Genomic DNA, 17,377 nt, shown 5'->3' on the forward strand with positions numbered 1-17,377 from the left:
AGCCTTTAGCTATGGCAATTCGCAGACACGATATTATAACCGGCATAAGAATAGGGAGCTTGGAACATCGTATAGCCTTGTATGCAGATGACATAATCCTGTTTTGCTCTAAGTTGGGTAACACCATGCCCACAATAATTGATTTAATTAAGTCTTTTTGGAGTTTTTTCGGGATAGAAGGTAAATAATGCTAAATCTGAAATAATGTACCTATCAGAAAAAGAACGTCTCAATCCTCCAGTTTCTACTCCTTATGTAGCGAGCGTCTAAACAAGGATTCACCTATCTAGATGTTAAAGCTATTTGGAACGTTAAGCGTCCTAGAGTGAGACTGTCCCTTTTATATCTGCCTTATGTCAGAGGAGGTTTACAATTGCCAAATTTATTATGGTATTTCTGGGCAGCCCAGATCAGGGCAGCTATGTTTTATTTTATTTCCAGAGAGCCCCCAGCATGGGTTACAATGGAGTCCCAGCTAATCTCCATTCCTATAAACTTATACTAGCATTCATCAGACAGGAAAAAGCTTATTAAACAAACCAAAAACCCTTTTCTGAAAAGTACAATGCTGGTCTGGCAAAAAGAACTTGATTATTTGGGAGAAAAGCAACAACTATCCCAGTTCTCACCCATTTTTGGGAACAGGGACTTTGGTCCAGGTAGAACAGACCCAGGTTTTAAACTGTGGTCTGCTAAGGGGATAGCAAAGTTATCTGATCTTTTTATAGGGAGGGTATTTATGTCATTCGAAGACCTCAAAAACAAATATGACATTCCTACAAAACATTTCTATAAATATCTTCAAGTTCGGAGTTTCATTTTATCCAAGCAACAAAATAATCTTGATCTACCCTTTTTGTCTTCATTTGAAGACATTATTTTAAGTCACCTATATGACAGAGGACAGGTGTCGCTTCTTTATTCCTTGTTTGTTGACAAATGTAAAGAATCTTCTCCCAACATCCTAAAAGCATGGGAAGCGGACTTGGGAGAGAGCTTGTCAAGTGAGGAGTGGTCAGAAGCCTGCACTTCCTTCATACACAATCTGCTAACACAAATTCCAAATTATTACAATACAAATGGCTGACAAGGCAATACATCACTCCAGTTAAATTGCATCATTTTAACCCTAACATTCCTGACACTTGCGTTAAATGTACTTCCCAAAAAGGTTCTTTATTTCATTGTGGGCGTGTCCTCGAGTGTTCGCTTTTTGGAAGGATGTATTGATTGTGATTGGTCAGATGATTGGTATAAAGGTTCCTTTGAATCCTAAAATGTGCATCTTGAATATTTATCCTGAAGACTTTGTTATCCCAAACAACTTGAGATCCTTACTTAATGTCTCCTTTTTGGAAGCTAAACGCTGTATTGCACTCTCTTGGAAGAAAGGGACATTATGTGGAATTTCACAATGGACTACACAAATGACGTTTTACTTTGCACTTGAGAAAATCAGTTATTTTACTAAGAACAAGCTTGATAAATTTTGGGTGGTCTGGTCTGTCTTTTACACTTGGCTGTGCCAAAATGATATCCAACTCGATGGATAGAAAGGGGATTGGTTATAAGGTCATCTGGTGAGTCAAACTGATGTTTACGTTGATTGGTCTATTGAGAGTCTGCTGTAAACCCTTTTTAATTTATCTATTCCCCTATGTATATGTCCTTTTTTTTTGTCTGGTCTAGGTCTACATTTTAAGTATATATAAGTGAATGTATGTATGTTTCTTATTCTCTTGTTAAAATCAATAAATATATGTTAAAAAAAACAAAACAAAAAAAACTATATCACAAATAACACTTTCAAAAGTGTTGTTTCTACACCATCCAGAGTGGACCAATATAGACACTTTCAAATTGTTGAATTTAACTCTGTAGGAGTTGATGGAACACTTCCAAATTTGCTGTGTTCCAGGTTCCTGTTTCTTTTATTTTGTAATATCTTCACCCCAAATACAACAGAAGTAGAAAAAGCAAGTTTTGTTCCTCACTGTTCTTTAAAAACATATTTTTGAGTAGTCTTGCAGTTGAAATCCATACTGTACTGTCCAGCTGTGAAAGAAGTACATCACTGGAATATGAGGGGCCGTTTAGGACAAAAATTATGTTTTGTCTCTCACACACTACTAAAAACTCATACACACACACAAAATATTAAAATTGCACATATTTACTATTAAAATGCCACACACATAAACAATTTTTCTCTGATACGCATGCACAAAATCCTAAAATTCCGTATACACACTACTAAATATCACACACACGCATACAATTTTTCTCTCACACGCATACACAAAATACTAAAATTGCACATACACACTAATAAAATATCACACATGTATAAAATTTTTTTCTCACACACATACATAAAAGACTAAGATTGCACATATAAACTACTAAAATATAAACTCGTTTTTTTGTATGCGAGACACTCAATTTTTGTATGTGTGAGAGACTCAATTTTTGTATGTGTGAGCGTTGTCACAGAAGGCGGGGCATAATTTGGAGATCAGATCGCGCATGCGTTGATACCTCAGTGAAGTTAGCTTCAAATTGAATATTAGAGCTCCATGGTGTAAGCGGCATTTAGCTCAAGGTTAATCCGATTTATGAACGCTAATTTTGGCCAGCTGTTCTCTACCGCTCCCTCTTCAAGCGTTCGGAGGTTAACTTAGGCCCTAGGGTTTATTCCGGTTCTAAGGCCACTTACTCCAGCTCTAACCCCGGTTCTAAGGCCGCTTACTCCGGCCCTAACCCCGGTTCTAAGGTCGCTTACTACGGCTATAACGCCGGTTCTAAGGCTGCTTACTCTGGCTCTAACGCCGGTACTAAGGTCGCTTACTCCGGCTCTAACGCCAGCTATAATGCTGGTTCTAAGGTCTCTTACTCGGCTCTAACGGCGGTTCTAAGGCCGCTTACGCCGGCTCTACCGCTGGCTATAACGCTGGTTCAAAGGTCGCCTACTACGGCTATAACGTCGGTTCTAGAGCCCTAAGTGAACCTCCGAGCGCTTGAGGAGGGAGCGGTAGAGAACGGCTGGCCGAAATTAGCATTCATAACCTCGAGCTAAACGCCGCTTACACAACTTTTAGAGCAACTTTGCATTAAAAATGTCATTATTTACCGAATGACACTTCATGACAACTGTTGTAAACATTCATAAAGACTTCTTTATGTTCATGATAGGTCTTATGTCATGTTTATGACAGTTTCATGTCAGTCTTATGCACACCCCTTCAAATAAAGTGTTACTGCTATCTCTCCTTTAGTTCAACCTTATAAGTGGAGATACATTGTTGATATTACCATTATAAAATAACTTACAATTAAGTATTGGTAAAGCTCAATGTAATTTTCACAGGTGGTGGAGCGTTGTTGTTAGCAGCTGCTGAAAGTAACTAAAAAAGTTACTTTTAATGTAACTTAGTTATTTTCCAAATCAAGTAGTCAGTAATCTGACTAAGTTACTTTTTCAAGGAGTAGTCAGTAATCCGATTAGTTACTTTTTAAAAGTAACTATGCCATCACTGCTCACACATGCAAAAAAATTGTTCCTCTCACATACAAAAAATGAGTCTATATTTTATTAGTTTATATGTGCAATCTTAGTCTTCTATGTATGTGTGAGAAAAATGTTATATGTGTGACATTTTGGTATTGTGTATGCGCAATTTTAATATTTTGTGAATGCATGTGAGAGAAATATTTTATATGTGTGATATTTTAGTAGTGTGTATGCGCAATTTTAATATTTTGTGAATGCATGTGAGAGAAATATTTTATATGTGTGATATTTTAGTAGTGTGTATGCGCAATTTTAGTATTTTGTGTATGCGTGTGAGAAAAATTGTATGCGTGTGATATTTTAGTAGTGTATATGCACAATTTTTGTATTTTGTGTGTGTGTATGAGTTTTTAGTAGTGTATGAGAGACAAAACATGGTTTTTGCCCTAAACGGCCCCTCATACTGGAAACTGTCTTTAACAAGAAGGATCCCTTCATGGCACGTCAAAGAGCCGTGAAGTAAACTACTGACTATGACTAAACAGATGTGGTAGCTTAGAAAAAGATGATTTTTTTGACAGCTAATTGGGTATGCGTCTTGTTGGGCTTTCCTGTCTCAGTTGTAAAGAACTGTCAGACCAAATAGTGAAGGCTCTCCTCAAAGAGTAGGGGCTAGAATGTGAATACAACCTCCAAGAAAAGTACTTCTCAATAACTTGAACATGAGTTTAATGCCTATCAAACTCATAGCTAACTATTTAGCAAAAACTGGTGAAGTTAAGTGTTCTTATATCCAAACAGAGAACAAGTACTGGATTACCAATTGTGTCTGTTTGTACCTTAAGCATAAGCTGGTATTTTGTGATCCTCTGTACAGGCTTCAGCAGGTAGGCATCCAGGGACAGTTTGTGGTCCAGTTTCTTCTGACACTCCTGTTGTCAAAAAGAGCAAAGGTCTTCATCAGACTTAGGAATATGACTTGCATTGGCATTTATATGAAACCCCTGTGAGGACTCATGTTTCTTTGGAGGATTCTTCATCAAGGTATGATGAAGAATCATACCTTGATGAAGGTATGATTTTTCATACCTTCATCAAGGTAATATAGTCGCGCTTTTAGATGTGTGTGTTAAGCATGCAGTGAAAGAATTATATATCTTTGTGAACAAAGAATTATGTGCAGTGTGCATCTACATTTCACACAGGCTGCCCAGCGCGTGGCTCTGTGTTTATGTGTTTATTAGTTAGATCGATGGTTCACCCCATGGAGGAGCAGCATTCTTGATCACCTCGAAGGCACTCAGCACGCTGGTCTTATTTATTATTATTATTATTATTATTACTTTTTGAGGCGACACAATGCTTCAAACTGCGCTTACTTACAGGCAGAATTGCTGCATGCAGAAATCAGAAAAACTTGTCCCATAAAACTCAGGCAACCAAAACAGCCTCAGTGGCTCTTATTAAAAACTCAATACACACAAAATGAAAGAGCTACTAAAGCCACATAAATTAAACCTCCCATTTGTTCCTGTGTATCCAGCATTACAGCGGATTTAGCTCTTGCAGGGCTGGTCCAAGGGCTGGCCTTGAGCAGAATTAAATTTAGGGGCCCTTCTTGCTGCCAAGAACATCAGCACCACTAACAGCGTTTCAACGTGGATTTAGTCAAGTCTGAGAGGGGTTAGTTTAATTGGCTAACCTTAAAAGCAATCAGTGACAATTGTAGCTTATAAATATATATTTATTAACAAATGGAGCTCAAACTCAAAGATTTAACTTGTAGCATCAAATTGTAGCTATGGTAGCAAAACAATCTAACTATGAAAATTGTTCTTTGAACTTTTACAAAGCAAACTTGCCAGCTCCTTAAAATAAATTTAAATGTTAAACGATCTGTGCTGAAACCATTAAATCAAATTTAAAAGCACTGATATTCTCAAATCACAAATGCATAATTTCTGTACTGTGGTCTATGTTAAAATATTAGCATTTATGTGGTCCCTGAAAGAATGGGGGACCTTAATGAGGTGGTGACTTAATTTGCATTTACCAGAAGTACAAATAATTGATATTTACTTGAATTGTATTTTTTTGATTTGTTGTTTTAAAGACTCTATAGTTGTTAGTGTAAGTATTTTTGAAAATATCATCCTGTAACATAATTACCTAGTAATATTTATACATTTCCTGTCAACTTAACATCTTTTAAAACAAAAACATGATGGGCCACGTCAGTGCCCCAACCACTGAGCTTAGCAAGTTTTCTGGGGGAAATATTGAATGTAGCATCTTTATAAAAAGAAATTAGGTTGTTCGTTAATGCAGCACATGGTAATCTTCATCCAAACACCTTGTTCTAAGTCATGGTAAAGTCCAGTGTGTTTTACCTGAAAGAAGAGGCTGTCTCCACACTGCCGCCACACCACCTCAGAGCGGGGTTTATTCTGGCAGTACTTCTCATACACCTGAAGTTCTTCTTTCTGACAACACAGACATGTCAGAGTGAACAGCAGCACTTCATTCATATGTTCGGGACCAGTAGAATATTTCATGTTTAATGAGGCTTTACTTTAGACACTGACAACTATGGAGTGCTGTTTGTAAAGTTACACAGCCAAATATTAACAGCAATAATCTGGTCTATTTAGTCATAAGAGAAAAAATAATAATACATTTTTAATGTCATATTTTCACCATGTTTTTTATTCATATATAATTAAATGTGGAGAGACTCAGACGGAGAAAAACAGCAATTATAAAAGTTTACTGACATAAATGGATTAAAGTTCTTTGGCGCTTGGCCCCGGCAGAAGACATTATGCTGTGAATTGCAATTAGCTTGGATGAGCATTCCCAATGCTGATTAGGGATGTTTCCCCCAAGGGCCTGTACACACTGTTGGTGGAGGTCAGAGAAAAAATGGAAGAGCTGGGAGACTGGAGGTGGAGAAGGAGTGGAGGTGGGTTAAGCACAGCTGGAAAGCAAATAATGCCATGGATGAAGGTTGTTATAAGCAGGAGCTTGATTGGTGATTGGTTGTGACGGGGCATTTTCTGGTGCTGATAGGTTGGCGGCAATGAACGTAACACAGCAACTGGATGATGCAGGTGAGGCTGAAAAGTCTTCCAGTTTGAATTTACACCAAGGCTTCACATGTCAGTTTCAAACTAAATATGCAATTAGTAAGCTAAATATTCAGTTTAATTGGATTCAGTTTATTTCTATAGCATCAATTCACAACAAATGTGGGCATCAAGTTATGTTCACAAACTAAATATTTAGCTCTAAACTAAGATATGTTTAGAGCTAAATAGCAAATCAAATATTTAACTTCAAACTAAAAATTTTCCTCCAAACTAAATATTTAGCTTATATGCAAATTTTCTTGCTAATAATTGGAAGTGGACTATCAAAAGAAAAGCTTGATTTTGCTAACCTTTAAATAACACCCACTTTGGATGTTATCATCCCAAAGAACGGCCATTATTAGTGGCTATCTGCCCCATTGAATGGCTGCAGGCGGTCCCTCCTGTGCCTCTTGGTAGGCTCAGTAGGTTGTTATCTACCTTTTGTATCGCTGATCAAAGTAGCTTGTTGCTGATAGGACTTTTTTTTTAAATACCTTTATTTACAATTTACATGTAGTTTGAGTGGAATATCAAGAATTTGCTACAAATAAATGCCAGATGTATCAGTGATAAAACGTTAATTTGGTATCTAAAAATAACTCAGTAAAGTGTAAAACCTGAGGGATTTCGTTGATTTAAAAACTTATTTATAATTAACCTACAACTTTTGAGTATGATATCAATGATTTACTTTGAATAAATTTAAGAAGAATGAGGAAGGATTTTTTTTTGTGATTGCATGCAAATCGGTTCTGTAAACATTTCAATATTTTTGATTAAAAATTAAAATAAGGACGGATCCCACAAAAATCCAAGAAGAAGAAGCTGACGTCATTGCATGCGACACTTAAACCTCGGTGAGTGCAAACCTGAATCTGTCAAAATATTTTTGTACTCTATAGCCAAAAAAAAACTCCAAAGTGTTATGTCATAAAGTTGCTGAAGGCAGTTTTAGGTCTTAATTGTAATAGGATTGTGCTGCGAATGATTGAAGACATTTAGACAAGTTTGTTACTTTTTTTTTTGCCGGAAACAATATGTTGGAAGCTAGCTAAATCAGCCTCTTGGAGTCAGTCAAGTTCAACTGAACCTGTGATTAATACATTTAATTAGCCATGATAAAGTCAAATGATAGTGTTTATAGTCATACTTGTTGTTGCCACTTTGTAAAATTTGAGGGTTGTTATAAACATCAGTGCCCCCAGGCTTCGATGATTCTTAAAGTTTTGTTTATGAGCCCTGTCTGAATACACTGATTGCAGCTAGGTTGTTTACTTGAATTAAAAACCAACTTGCATCAGTACAGGCAAAGTTCTCTCCACCTGTCCATGTCATTTATTGCTGTTGCAAGCTAGATGAAGAGAAATAAAGAGCTTCCGAAATCTGAACACTTCTTTTGTTTTTTTTTTATCTCAATGGGTTTTTCTTTGATCACATCATTTCCAGCTGCCTCTCCTCCCGCTCTTTCTCCCCATAGACCAGCCACATCTGCAATCATGTCAATCACCTGATAATCATGCCATCTCCTTATGTAATGGTGGCCTATTTGAAAATAAGCAGAGAAAGCGTAAGTTTTGTTTTCTGTGACTATTTCTGGGACTAGTCCTGTGACTATTTATTTTATATCCATCCATTTTCTAACACTCTTGTCCTTAGTGGGATCAGGAGGGGTGCTGGTGCCTAACTCCAGCGAACATTTCAGGCGGTAAGAGTATGCTGAATAGAAATTGCTCCACAATATATAACAGGCTAGTTATTTAACACAAATGTGGAGTTTTACTGTTTTGACATACAGTAGAATATAGTTGAAACAGACTGAATGGACTTCCAGCAGTTGATGTACATGTAGTTAGAGACATACCTTGTTACAAAAGGTTACAAACAAATGTGTTGTTCCTCCATTTGTCTGACAATCTAAATTACTTTCTTAATTTTTTAGTTATATAGTTTCTACTATGAATTTGAATTTTAAGATATGGGAATGTGATAGTTATTAAATGGGAATTGGACATCAAAATTTGGATTTAAGTAAGTAAGATGTTAGATATACTCCTTACTTTTATATTTGTTTATTTTACTTTTTATTTTTATAGCACCGCCCAGTCAGAAGACCAACTGTCACTCTCATCTTTCTAACATTCAGTGTGAGGTTGCCTTTTCTCCAGAGACTGTTGGTATGTCAGTAGTAGATCTTATTTTATCTCTTCAAAGCAGCTTCTATATGCTATACTTTAATAACACGTAAAAATATTTTTATTTTTTAAAAGAGTATTTTCTACAAGAAATGAAGATGGCAGCACCATGTCTCCTGTCAAGCATTTCTTAAAATGCTGGACCAATGAACCATCCGCTTTGGCCGTGTGAGTACTTTGATGTACATATCCCAGAAGGGCTGTCTAACTCCATTCTTGAATGGTTCTTCAACTTTTTGATGTAACTGGTTAAACACACTTGAATAAAATGGTTGAGGTACCACCTCATTCATTCAGCATTCGGATCATAAGTAGTAACATAAAAATTAATTGAATGAGATGTTTTGTGCCAAAGACGCACCTAAAACTTGAAGAACACCTATCCTGATGCCTGGGATTTGGACACCTATGTCCTTTCTTATGTTTTCTTTTTTATTATTTATCTCTCATTTTAAATCAGACAGGAAAGATCTCGGCTGGTAGCTTCCTGAAAAGTTTTTTTTTTGAGTGGGAAGCCATAAGATATGAGTTGGATAAAATGTTAAGGAAGGATCCCTTCAAGTTTTAAGTTTGTACCCCAGATATGTTTGCAGTTTCAGTGCAAGCATTACCTTTTCAAGAATGCAGCAAGGTATTGTAAAATATGTACAATATAACAATTCTTTGTATAAGTTAGTAATGTTCAGACAACCCTATGGTCCAAAGGTTGTCTTAATAGACCTTAAGACAACTTTTGGACCATAACACCCCATGAAGCGTTTTTTATTGCTTGTTTTTCAGATTGGAGGAGCAGGCTATATTTTAGGACCTTTACATAGCCAAGGATGAGATGTAGGAAAATTTGTGGACTACATACACAAATCAACCAAACATGTAAGACTGCAGAGTGTAAATGTATAACAACAGTAACTTTTTAGCCTGATGTAACATTCAAGTACTGGCCAAATCTTGAAAAGCTATCCTGAGCTCCAACACCTGCTTCAAATGAAGCCATTTCGCTCGATTTTCCATGCCAAAGCCCATGACTTTAAATGTAAGGTAAGGAACACTGGCTAGACATGGAATAACTGTTGTGCTCCCTTAATAAATAGTTTTAGTTCTTAGGGTACAGCCACCACAAGCATCCGGTAAAGGATGAGAGGAGAGATTGCAGGTCCAAACTTTCTTTAATAGAGCTGAGAGTGTTCTACAAGAAATACAGAAAACAAAATCAAAAATGAAAGCTATTATTTACTCGCTCCAAATAGTTATTCCCGATTTGTCCAGCAGATGGCAACAAGAGACTACACATAATTCACTAAACACATTGTCATAATAGTAACTCTTTAAACTGCTATATGTATATATATTTAAGTTGTACAAATATTTAAATCTTACTTAAATACTAATGAAACTTACTTTTATTCATTGACACGCTCCCAGGCTGTTGAACAATCTCTTAAACAAACAGCTTTAACGATCTCCATCGATTACTCCCGTGAACTTTCTAATTATCCAACACTGAACATGTGCTCTAACAACAGTAGCCTGAAATTCCAATGAGCCAATCACTGCAGACATTACTCAGACAGCTTGCTGAGCTCTTAAAGTGACATACACATAGTTACAATAGTCAATTTTCAACAGCCGCCCCCAAATTTGTCTGACAAATTTGAATAACAGAAAATGGAAAAATCCAAGTTATGACTTCTCATTCTTATCGTCAGTCTCTGGAATGGCTGGAAGACGCACAAGTCGTGCCACTGGTCTGATGTAAGTCTTGTCCTTAATTTGTACTTTGGCTGTTCGAACAGTTCCATCTTGTCCTGGTAAAAGTTTTACCACCTTTCCAACAGGCCATAGTGCTCTGGGTAGTTGTTTGTCAAGTATCATTACCACTGTTCCAAGTTGAAGGTTTTCTGTCTTAGTTGACCATTTCTGATGTAACTGTAAGGTGGGTAAGTAACTTCTTATGAAATGATGCCAGAACTGTTCTGCAATCATCTGACTACGCTTCCAGTGTTTCCTGGTTAACAGATCTGATTCAGGATAGATTACCTGTGGTAATGAAGCATCTCACTGCCCCATCAGTAGGTAATTTGGAGTTACGGGATCCAAGTCTGCAATATCTGACGACACATAACCCAGTGACTTGGAGTTTAGTACCCCCTCAACCTCAATGAGCACAGTTCTGAGGACTTCTTCAGTGACAGTTTGAGCTCCAAGGGATACTCTTAGCGCTGACTTGATTGATCGTACTTCACGCTCCCAAACTCCCCCAAAATGAGGCGCACCAGGTGGGTTGAAACTGAACCTTATCTGTTGTTTGGATAGGTGGTCTTGAATTGTAGGACACATCTCCTGAAAGGCTTCATGTAGCTCTCGCTCACCTCCTTTGAAATTTGTCCCACAATCAGAGAGCAGTTCTGATGGTTTTCCTCACCCTGACACAAAACGCCTGAGAGCCATTAGGAATGAATCAGAGGTCATGTTTGTGAGGATGTCAATGTGAACTGCTCGTGTTGTGAGACACTTAAAAAGATTACCCCATCTCTTTTTGTTTCTCCTGCTAATCTTCACAATGAATGGTCCGAAGCAATCAACTCCACATGAGTAAAAGGGTGGTTTCAAAAGGCGCAACTTTGCTGCTGGTAGATCAGCCATCTGAGGGAGCACTGGTGTTGCACGCCACTTTTGACAGAGTGGTCATTCTCGTTGAATTCATTTGACTGCTTCCCTTCCTTTGATGACCCAGTAGTGTCTGCGTAGTTCAGAATACACTCTTTCCTGCCCTGGGTGATGGAGCTTATCATCAAACTGTTTAATGATAAGTTTAGTGACAAAATGGGATGCTTTTCTTCTGTGTCCAGGTATTCAGTATGTCGGAGACGTCCACCAACTCTGATTAGTTTAATCTCTGTGTCATACTCTGGAGCCAGTTTAACAAGTCTGCTGGAGGGTGGCACAGTTTTCCCTGCTTGCAGCAGCTGATAATCGTCTGGAAAACAGTCCATTTGAGTCTGCTGTAAAATTGTCAACTCTGCATCCTTGTAGTCGTCCACTGAGAGGTGATGTTGGAAGGGAGCCGCCCCGTGAGCAGACAACACTGTGCGTTCGATGAGTTCTTGAAAGGAACATACTTTATCTGCATCAGATATGGAATTTGCAATCTGCATTGTGGCTCCACAGAAGGCTACGGCCTTCAGTTCACCCTCATCCACATCCCTCAATTCAGGAGGACTAGGCCAGTGGTCTGGTGAAAGCAAGAGGAAAGCTGGGCCCTGACTCCACCTGTTCGAGTTGATAAGGGACTCCAGAGATTTTCCTCGAGTGATGTCATCAGCCGAGTTATTAAGCGAGTCTACATATCGCCAGGTCATAGAACTGATGAGTTCTTGGATCTCAGCCACTCTGGTTCCGACAAAAACATTAAATCTGCATGAGTCTGACTGGATCCATTTTAGTACAGTTGTGGAATCACACCAGAGTATGACTTCTTGTACTGGTATGGTCAACTCAGTGATGAGCAGTTTTGCCAATTGTGCACCAGTAAGAGCAGCGCAGAGTTCCAGTCTTGGAATGCTCTGCTGCCGCTTGGGGGCCACTCTGGATCTTGCCATCACAAAAGCTGTTTCCACATTTCTGTCTGCTTTCTCTGTGCGAAGGTATGCGACAGAGCCGTAAGCTTGTTCAGATGCATCGCAGAATATGTGGAGAGCCTTGTTGCAGTCCTGCATATCTGTTTCAGGGCTACTGTAACTCCGTGGGATGGTTATTCGGGGGAGGTGTTCCAGCTCTCCTTCCCATTTGTACTATGCCTTAAGGAGTTCTTCAGGCAAATGAGGGTCATCCCACTCTCTACGCTTGTCCCATAAGTGCTGAACAATAATCTTCGCTCTTGTGGTAAAAGGTGTAATGAAACCAAGAGGATCATACTGTTTTGCCAGAACTTTGTAAATGTAGAGCATTGTTGGCCTTTTCTCTGGCACTGAACGATATCTGTAACCCAGCTCATCTTTCTCACAATCCTAGCGTAGACCGAGTGCCATTTCTTGCTGATCTAGATTGTTCTGGGCCAACCATTGCTCGTTGCTGCCACTTCTGGCTTCATCTGGAAGATGAGCTATAACTTCAGGGACACTACTTGCCCATTGTCTGAGTTCAAACCCTCCAGAGAGAAGTAGTGACTGCAGCCTGTCAACTAATTCCTTTGCCTTTTCCCTAGAACTCAGACTATACAAGCAGTTGTCAACGTAGAAGTTGTTCTCCACAACCCTCCTTACTTCTTCGTCAGGTGTTGTATTCTCCTTTGTGTGTCTCTGCAATGCATAGACAGCACAGCATGGGCTACAGACAGTGTCGAATGGAAGAACTTGCCATTCAAACACATGAAGGGGTTGTGTTATTTTCACATCTCGCCATAGAAATCTTAAAAGAGGTTTGTCCTCTGATAGGAGGCAGACCTGATGGAACATTCCTTTAATGTCACTGGAAATGGCAATGCTGTGTTGTCTGAAGCGCAAAAGCACTCCCAAAAGCGTAGGGCCGAGGGTTGGTCCTGGCAACAGATAGTCATTCAGACTATGTCCTTGGTGTTCAAATGAGCAGTTAAACACAATTCTGTGCTTTCCATTATGTTCCACCATGTAATGTGGTATATACCACGCTTCCTTTGTTTGTGCAACATCATCTGGCTTTAACTTGGTAATGTAGCCTGCATCTTCCAACTTGGCTATTTCTTTATTGTAGATGTCTGCTCTGTTAACATCCTTCAGCAATTTCCTTTCTGTGCTTCTTAACAGTGGCAAGACAGCTTCTTTAGCAGCATGCAATGTAGGCATATTTATGTTGTGAAGAAGCGGGGACCCTGTAGAGTCCATCCCAGTCTGGTTTTAATAGCGGCAGGACCACCAGGGGGTCCAAGTCTTACAGGCTAGATTGGTGTGATTAAATGCGGATAGTCTGAACCTATCAAGAGGAGTGGCTTCATTTGATGGAACGAAGTGAGGGGGAGGTTCTTCAGGTGAGCATATTTACTTTGTAAAGTGGCAACTGGGTGTGAATGTTCCGCTAAGCCTAAATGCTCTGCTGTAAAGGCTCCTATTATTTCATACCTTCAGCAGATAGAAGAATGGTTCTTTCAGAACCATCATCCAAAATGGCAAATGTCTCCATATTATGGTTGCCATTCCGCAAGATGACCTTACTCATCTTGAGTAGTACACGGCTGGAAGCTGTTGGTCGGTCTACATACAAAACCTCACTAGATGAGTGTGGAGGAGTCTCCTCTTTTGCTGGTCTTGCATTTACATCATGTAGGGCTTCCAAGTGTCTGCCATTGCATGTACTGCATCTAGCTTTCAGCTTACACTGAGCAGCTTGATGATTCCTTCCACATTTCCAGCATTTTCTATTACTCCGAATCCACACTTCTCTCTGATCTTTAGTGAGATTACTGAAGTTTGTACATTGATTCAGAAGATGTTGGTTGTTATTGCAATATGGGCAGCACAACTTAGATTTCTGACTGGCTGAGGATGACTCAGTGGAAATAGAACATGTCTGTGGAGGGGTGGCAGCTGTGGTCCTAGGTTCTGTGCTGAGTAAAACAGTAGAGGACTTTGGGTGTGCTTGCTTCTCTTGTCGCTCCCTCTGTCTATATGGTCTCTCTCTGGAACCTGACATTACTATTTCACTTTCCTGTACCTGGACTTCAAATTCCAACCAGTCTGAGAAATCGTATAGTGTGGGTACTTGTATGTGCTGAGAAAGAGCATAGCGACGAAAATTAGTTCTTAAAGCATGTGGTAATTTCGATGTGAGTCGAGTGACGTGAGAACCACAAGTCAGTTCGATTCGTCCATTTTGTCCTAGTTGATCCAGCATTCCAACAAGAGCTCGCACTTTTAGAGCAAATCTGCAAAAAGACGCAGTATCACCGTCTCTGACATTAGCTCCATCCATTAACTCTGCAATTCTTTTTAAAGCGAGCTGATGAGGCTGTCCGTACTGTACTGTGAGTGCCGCCATGGTATCACTGTAGGGGGAGACTGAGTTGCTGTAGGAATCTGCAATGAGTAATGCATCCTCTAACTTGAGGTGGTCAACCAATATTTGATACTTGAACCGTTCTGTGGCATCACTTGGTAGAAGGTTATCCAGAGCTATTTTAAGTCTGGAGAATTCTCTGGGATCGTCATGTATAAAAGGGGGGATTGTAGGCTTCGGTCCCCTGTAGATCTTCTCCTGATGTCCTGGTCTGGGTACAAAATCTTGTGGTTGCTGAGGATGAAGAACATTACTTGTAGCATGGGGATACCGCCCTGCATGATAGTGAGATGGCTGTGAATATTTTGTGGGAAATTGGTACTGCTGTGGCCGAACATCACCATATGTGAGTGAAGGTCCTCCTTCCCTTACATCCATCCCTTGAACATCATTACCTGCATCTTGTATGTCATCATTCATAACTGAAGCCGACTTGAAATAGGAGTAATGAGAGGGAGACAAACGTTGTCTTACAGCTGGGGGTGGGTCTTGAAAGGGTAAACCTTCCTCCTCCACTTCTGTATCTGCTTGACCAACGTTTGTCTTTAAACATTCAAATTGGGAAATAGCTTCTGACTCTGATCCAGATGTGCATGGAGAATCTTGAAGTTCCAAATCTTTAAATGACTTGGCTGCAATAGAATGTTGCCTTTCCTGCTGGACTTTGAGTTCAGGCACCGGTGTTATCTGCAGCTTGCTTACTGCTTCTGTGAGCCGTAACATGTTCTCCTGCATCTGACGGCTTTCTTGTCGGATTTCCCTAATTGCTGTAAAGACTATCTCATCTCTTGCTTGTTCAGCGAAGGTTGGTGTCTTATTTCCACCTTCGAAGCATTGTATGGGGAGGGGTGTCATCCTGGCAGATCCCTCATAGCATTGCTGATGGCGACTTATATAAGGGTGAGTGTTGATGAGTGTCCTTGTTGTACACTCTCCCTGTCGAACAGCTTCGTAACGTCCACCATAAGAAGGTGCTCTACTTTGCTGACCAGCATACTCCACATAAAATTCGTCGAGGTAAGGTGGCCGGCGTATTTGCCGTCTGGGTCTAACCTGTTCATCCCGCTCCATTGCATTCTCCTCAGGAAAGGTCCAAAACATACTCTCTTCGTGGCAACTGTACTCCGGCTCAAAGGATCATTAAATATTGTGCTCCCTTAATAAATAGTTTTAGTTCTTAGGATACAGCCACCACAAGCATCCGGTAAAGGATGAGAGGAGAGATTGCAGGTCCAAACTTTCTTTAATAGAGCTGAGAGTGTTCTACAAGAAATACAGAAAACAAAATCAAAAATGAAAGCTATTATTTACTCGCTCCAAATAGTTATTCCCGATTTGTCCAGCAGATGGCAACAAGAGACTACACATAATTCACTAAACACATTGTCATAATAGTAACTCTTTAAACTGCTATATGTATATATATATTTAAGTTGTACAAATATTTAAATCTTACTTAAATACTAATGAAACTTACTTTTATTCATTGACACGCTCCCAGGCTCTTGAACAATCTCTTTAACAGCTTTAACGATCTCCATCGATTACTCCCGTGAACTTTCTAATTATGCAACACTGAGTTCAGTGTTGGATAACTGAACTCAGTGTTGGATAACTCAGCAGAAACTTACTTTTATTCATTGACACGCTCCCAGGCTCTTGAACAATCTCTTAAACAAACAGCTTTAACGATCTCCATCGATTACTCCCGTGAACTTTCTAATTATCCAACACTGAACATGTGCTCTAACAACAGTAACAGCTATTGGTAGCCTGAAAATCCAATGAGCCAATCACTGCAGACATTACTCAGACAGCTTACTGAGCTCTTAAAGTGATATACACATAGTTACAATAGTCCATTTTCAACAGCCGCCCCCAAATTTGTCTGACAAATTTGAATAACAGTGGACAAAAGGAGAGCTAATACAGATAAAGAATTAGGGGAAGTTCCTAAAGTACTTCTATGTTAACTGCATTCTTCTGATTTATCATCAGCAGCAACATCTAGCACAACTGATCTGGACTCCTTGGCAGGCAGAATTGAGGACCTGGCTGCAATAATCACAAGACGATCTCGGCGTCTTTATAAAGACACAGACGGAACAAAGCTTGTGCCAAAGCTCGTTGCAAGATCAGAAAGGAGAAAAACATCTTAGCATTGGCTTTAGAGGACAACAAGACTGTTACGGACACAAAAGCACTGTCTTTGGAAGAGATCCTATTCAGTGACACAACCTTGCCATGGCAGCAATCACACAGTGGTAAATAAGCATACACTAATATGTTTTGCATAAACATGTAAGGAGTTAAAGCATCTAAATTTTGTATACATTTTTTTAACTTATGTTAAAATTTAAAGGTTCGTGCTGTGACGAGGGTCCAAGAGGTCTCCAGAGCATCATCCTCAGAGAGCTGCAGCACTTTAAACAGATGAAGCTGCAGGCAAGAGAGTGTTATCTACAGGCTTTGTAGATAACACAAAGCCTGTTGTCTACAAACAGGCTTTTGTACTT

General features: G+C 39.4%; 1 protein-coding gene across 9 annotated transcripts in view; it reads right to left on the bottom strand.

The window, feature by feature from the left end:
• mcf2l2 (MCF.2 cell line derived transforming sequence-like 2) overlaps positions 1 to 17,377 on the bottom strand; it is a 193,112-nt gene that overhangs the window by 82,739 nt on the left and 92,996 nt on the right. For all 9 annotated transcript variants that reach the window (XM_081606659.1, XM_081606662.1, XM_081606660.1 and 6 more), the window contains exons 19-20: positions 5,902 to 5,994; positions 4,351 to 4,443 (exon numbers count right to left, since the gene is read on the bottom strand). In XM_081606659.1, coding sequence (XP_081462785.1) covers positions 4,351 to 4,443; positions 5,902 to 5,994 — 186 coding nt within the window. The remainder of the gene's footprint in view (positions 1 to 4,350; positions 4,444 to 5,901; positions 5,995 to 17,377) is intronic.

Source organism: Poecilia reticulata, chromosome 4, assembly GCF_904066995.2.
Source record: "Poecilia reticulata chromosome 4, P_reticulata-male-v2, whole genome shotgun sequence".
NCBI classification, from domain to species: domain Eukaryota; kingdom Metazoa; phylum Chordata; class Actinopteri; order Cyprinodontiformes; family Poeciliidae; genus Poecilia; species Poecilia reticulata.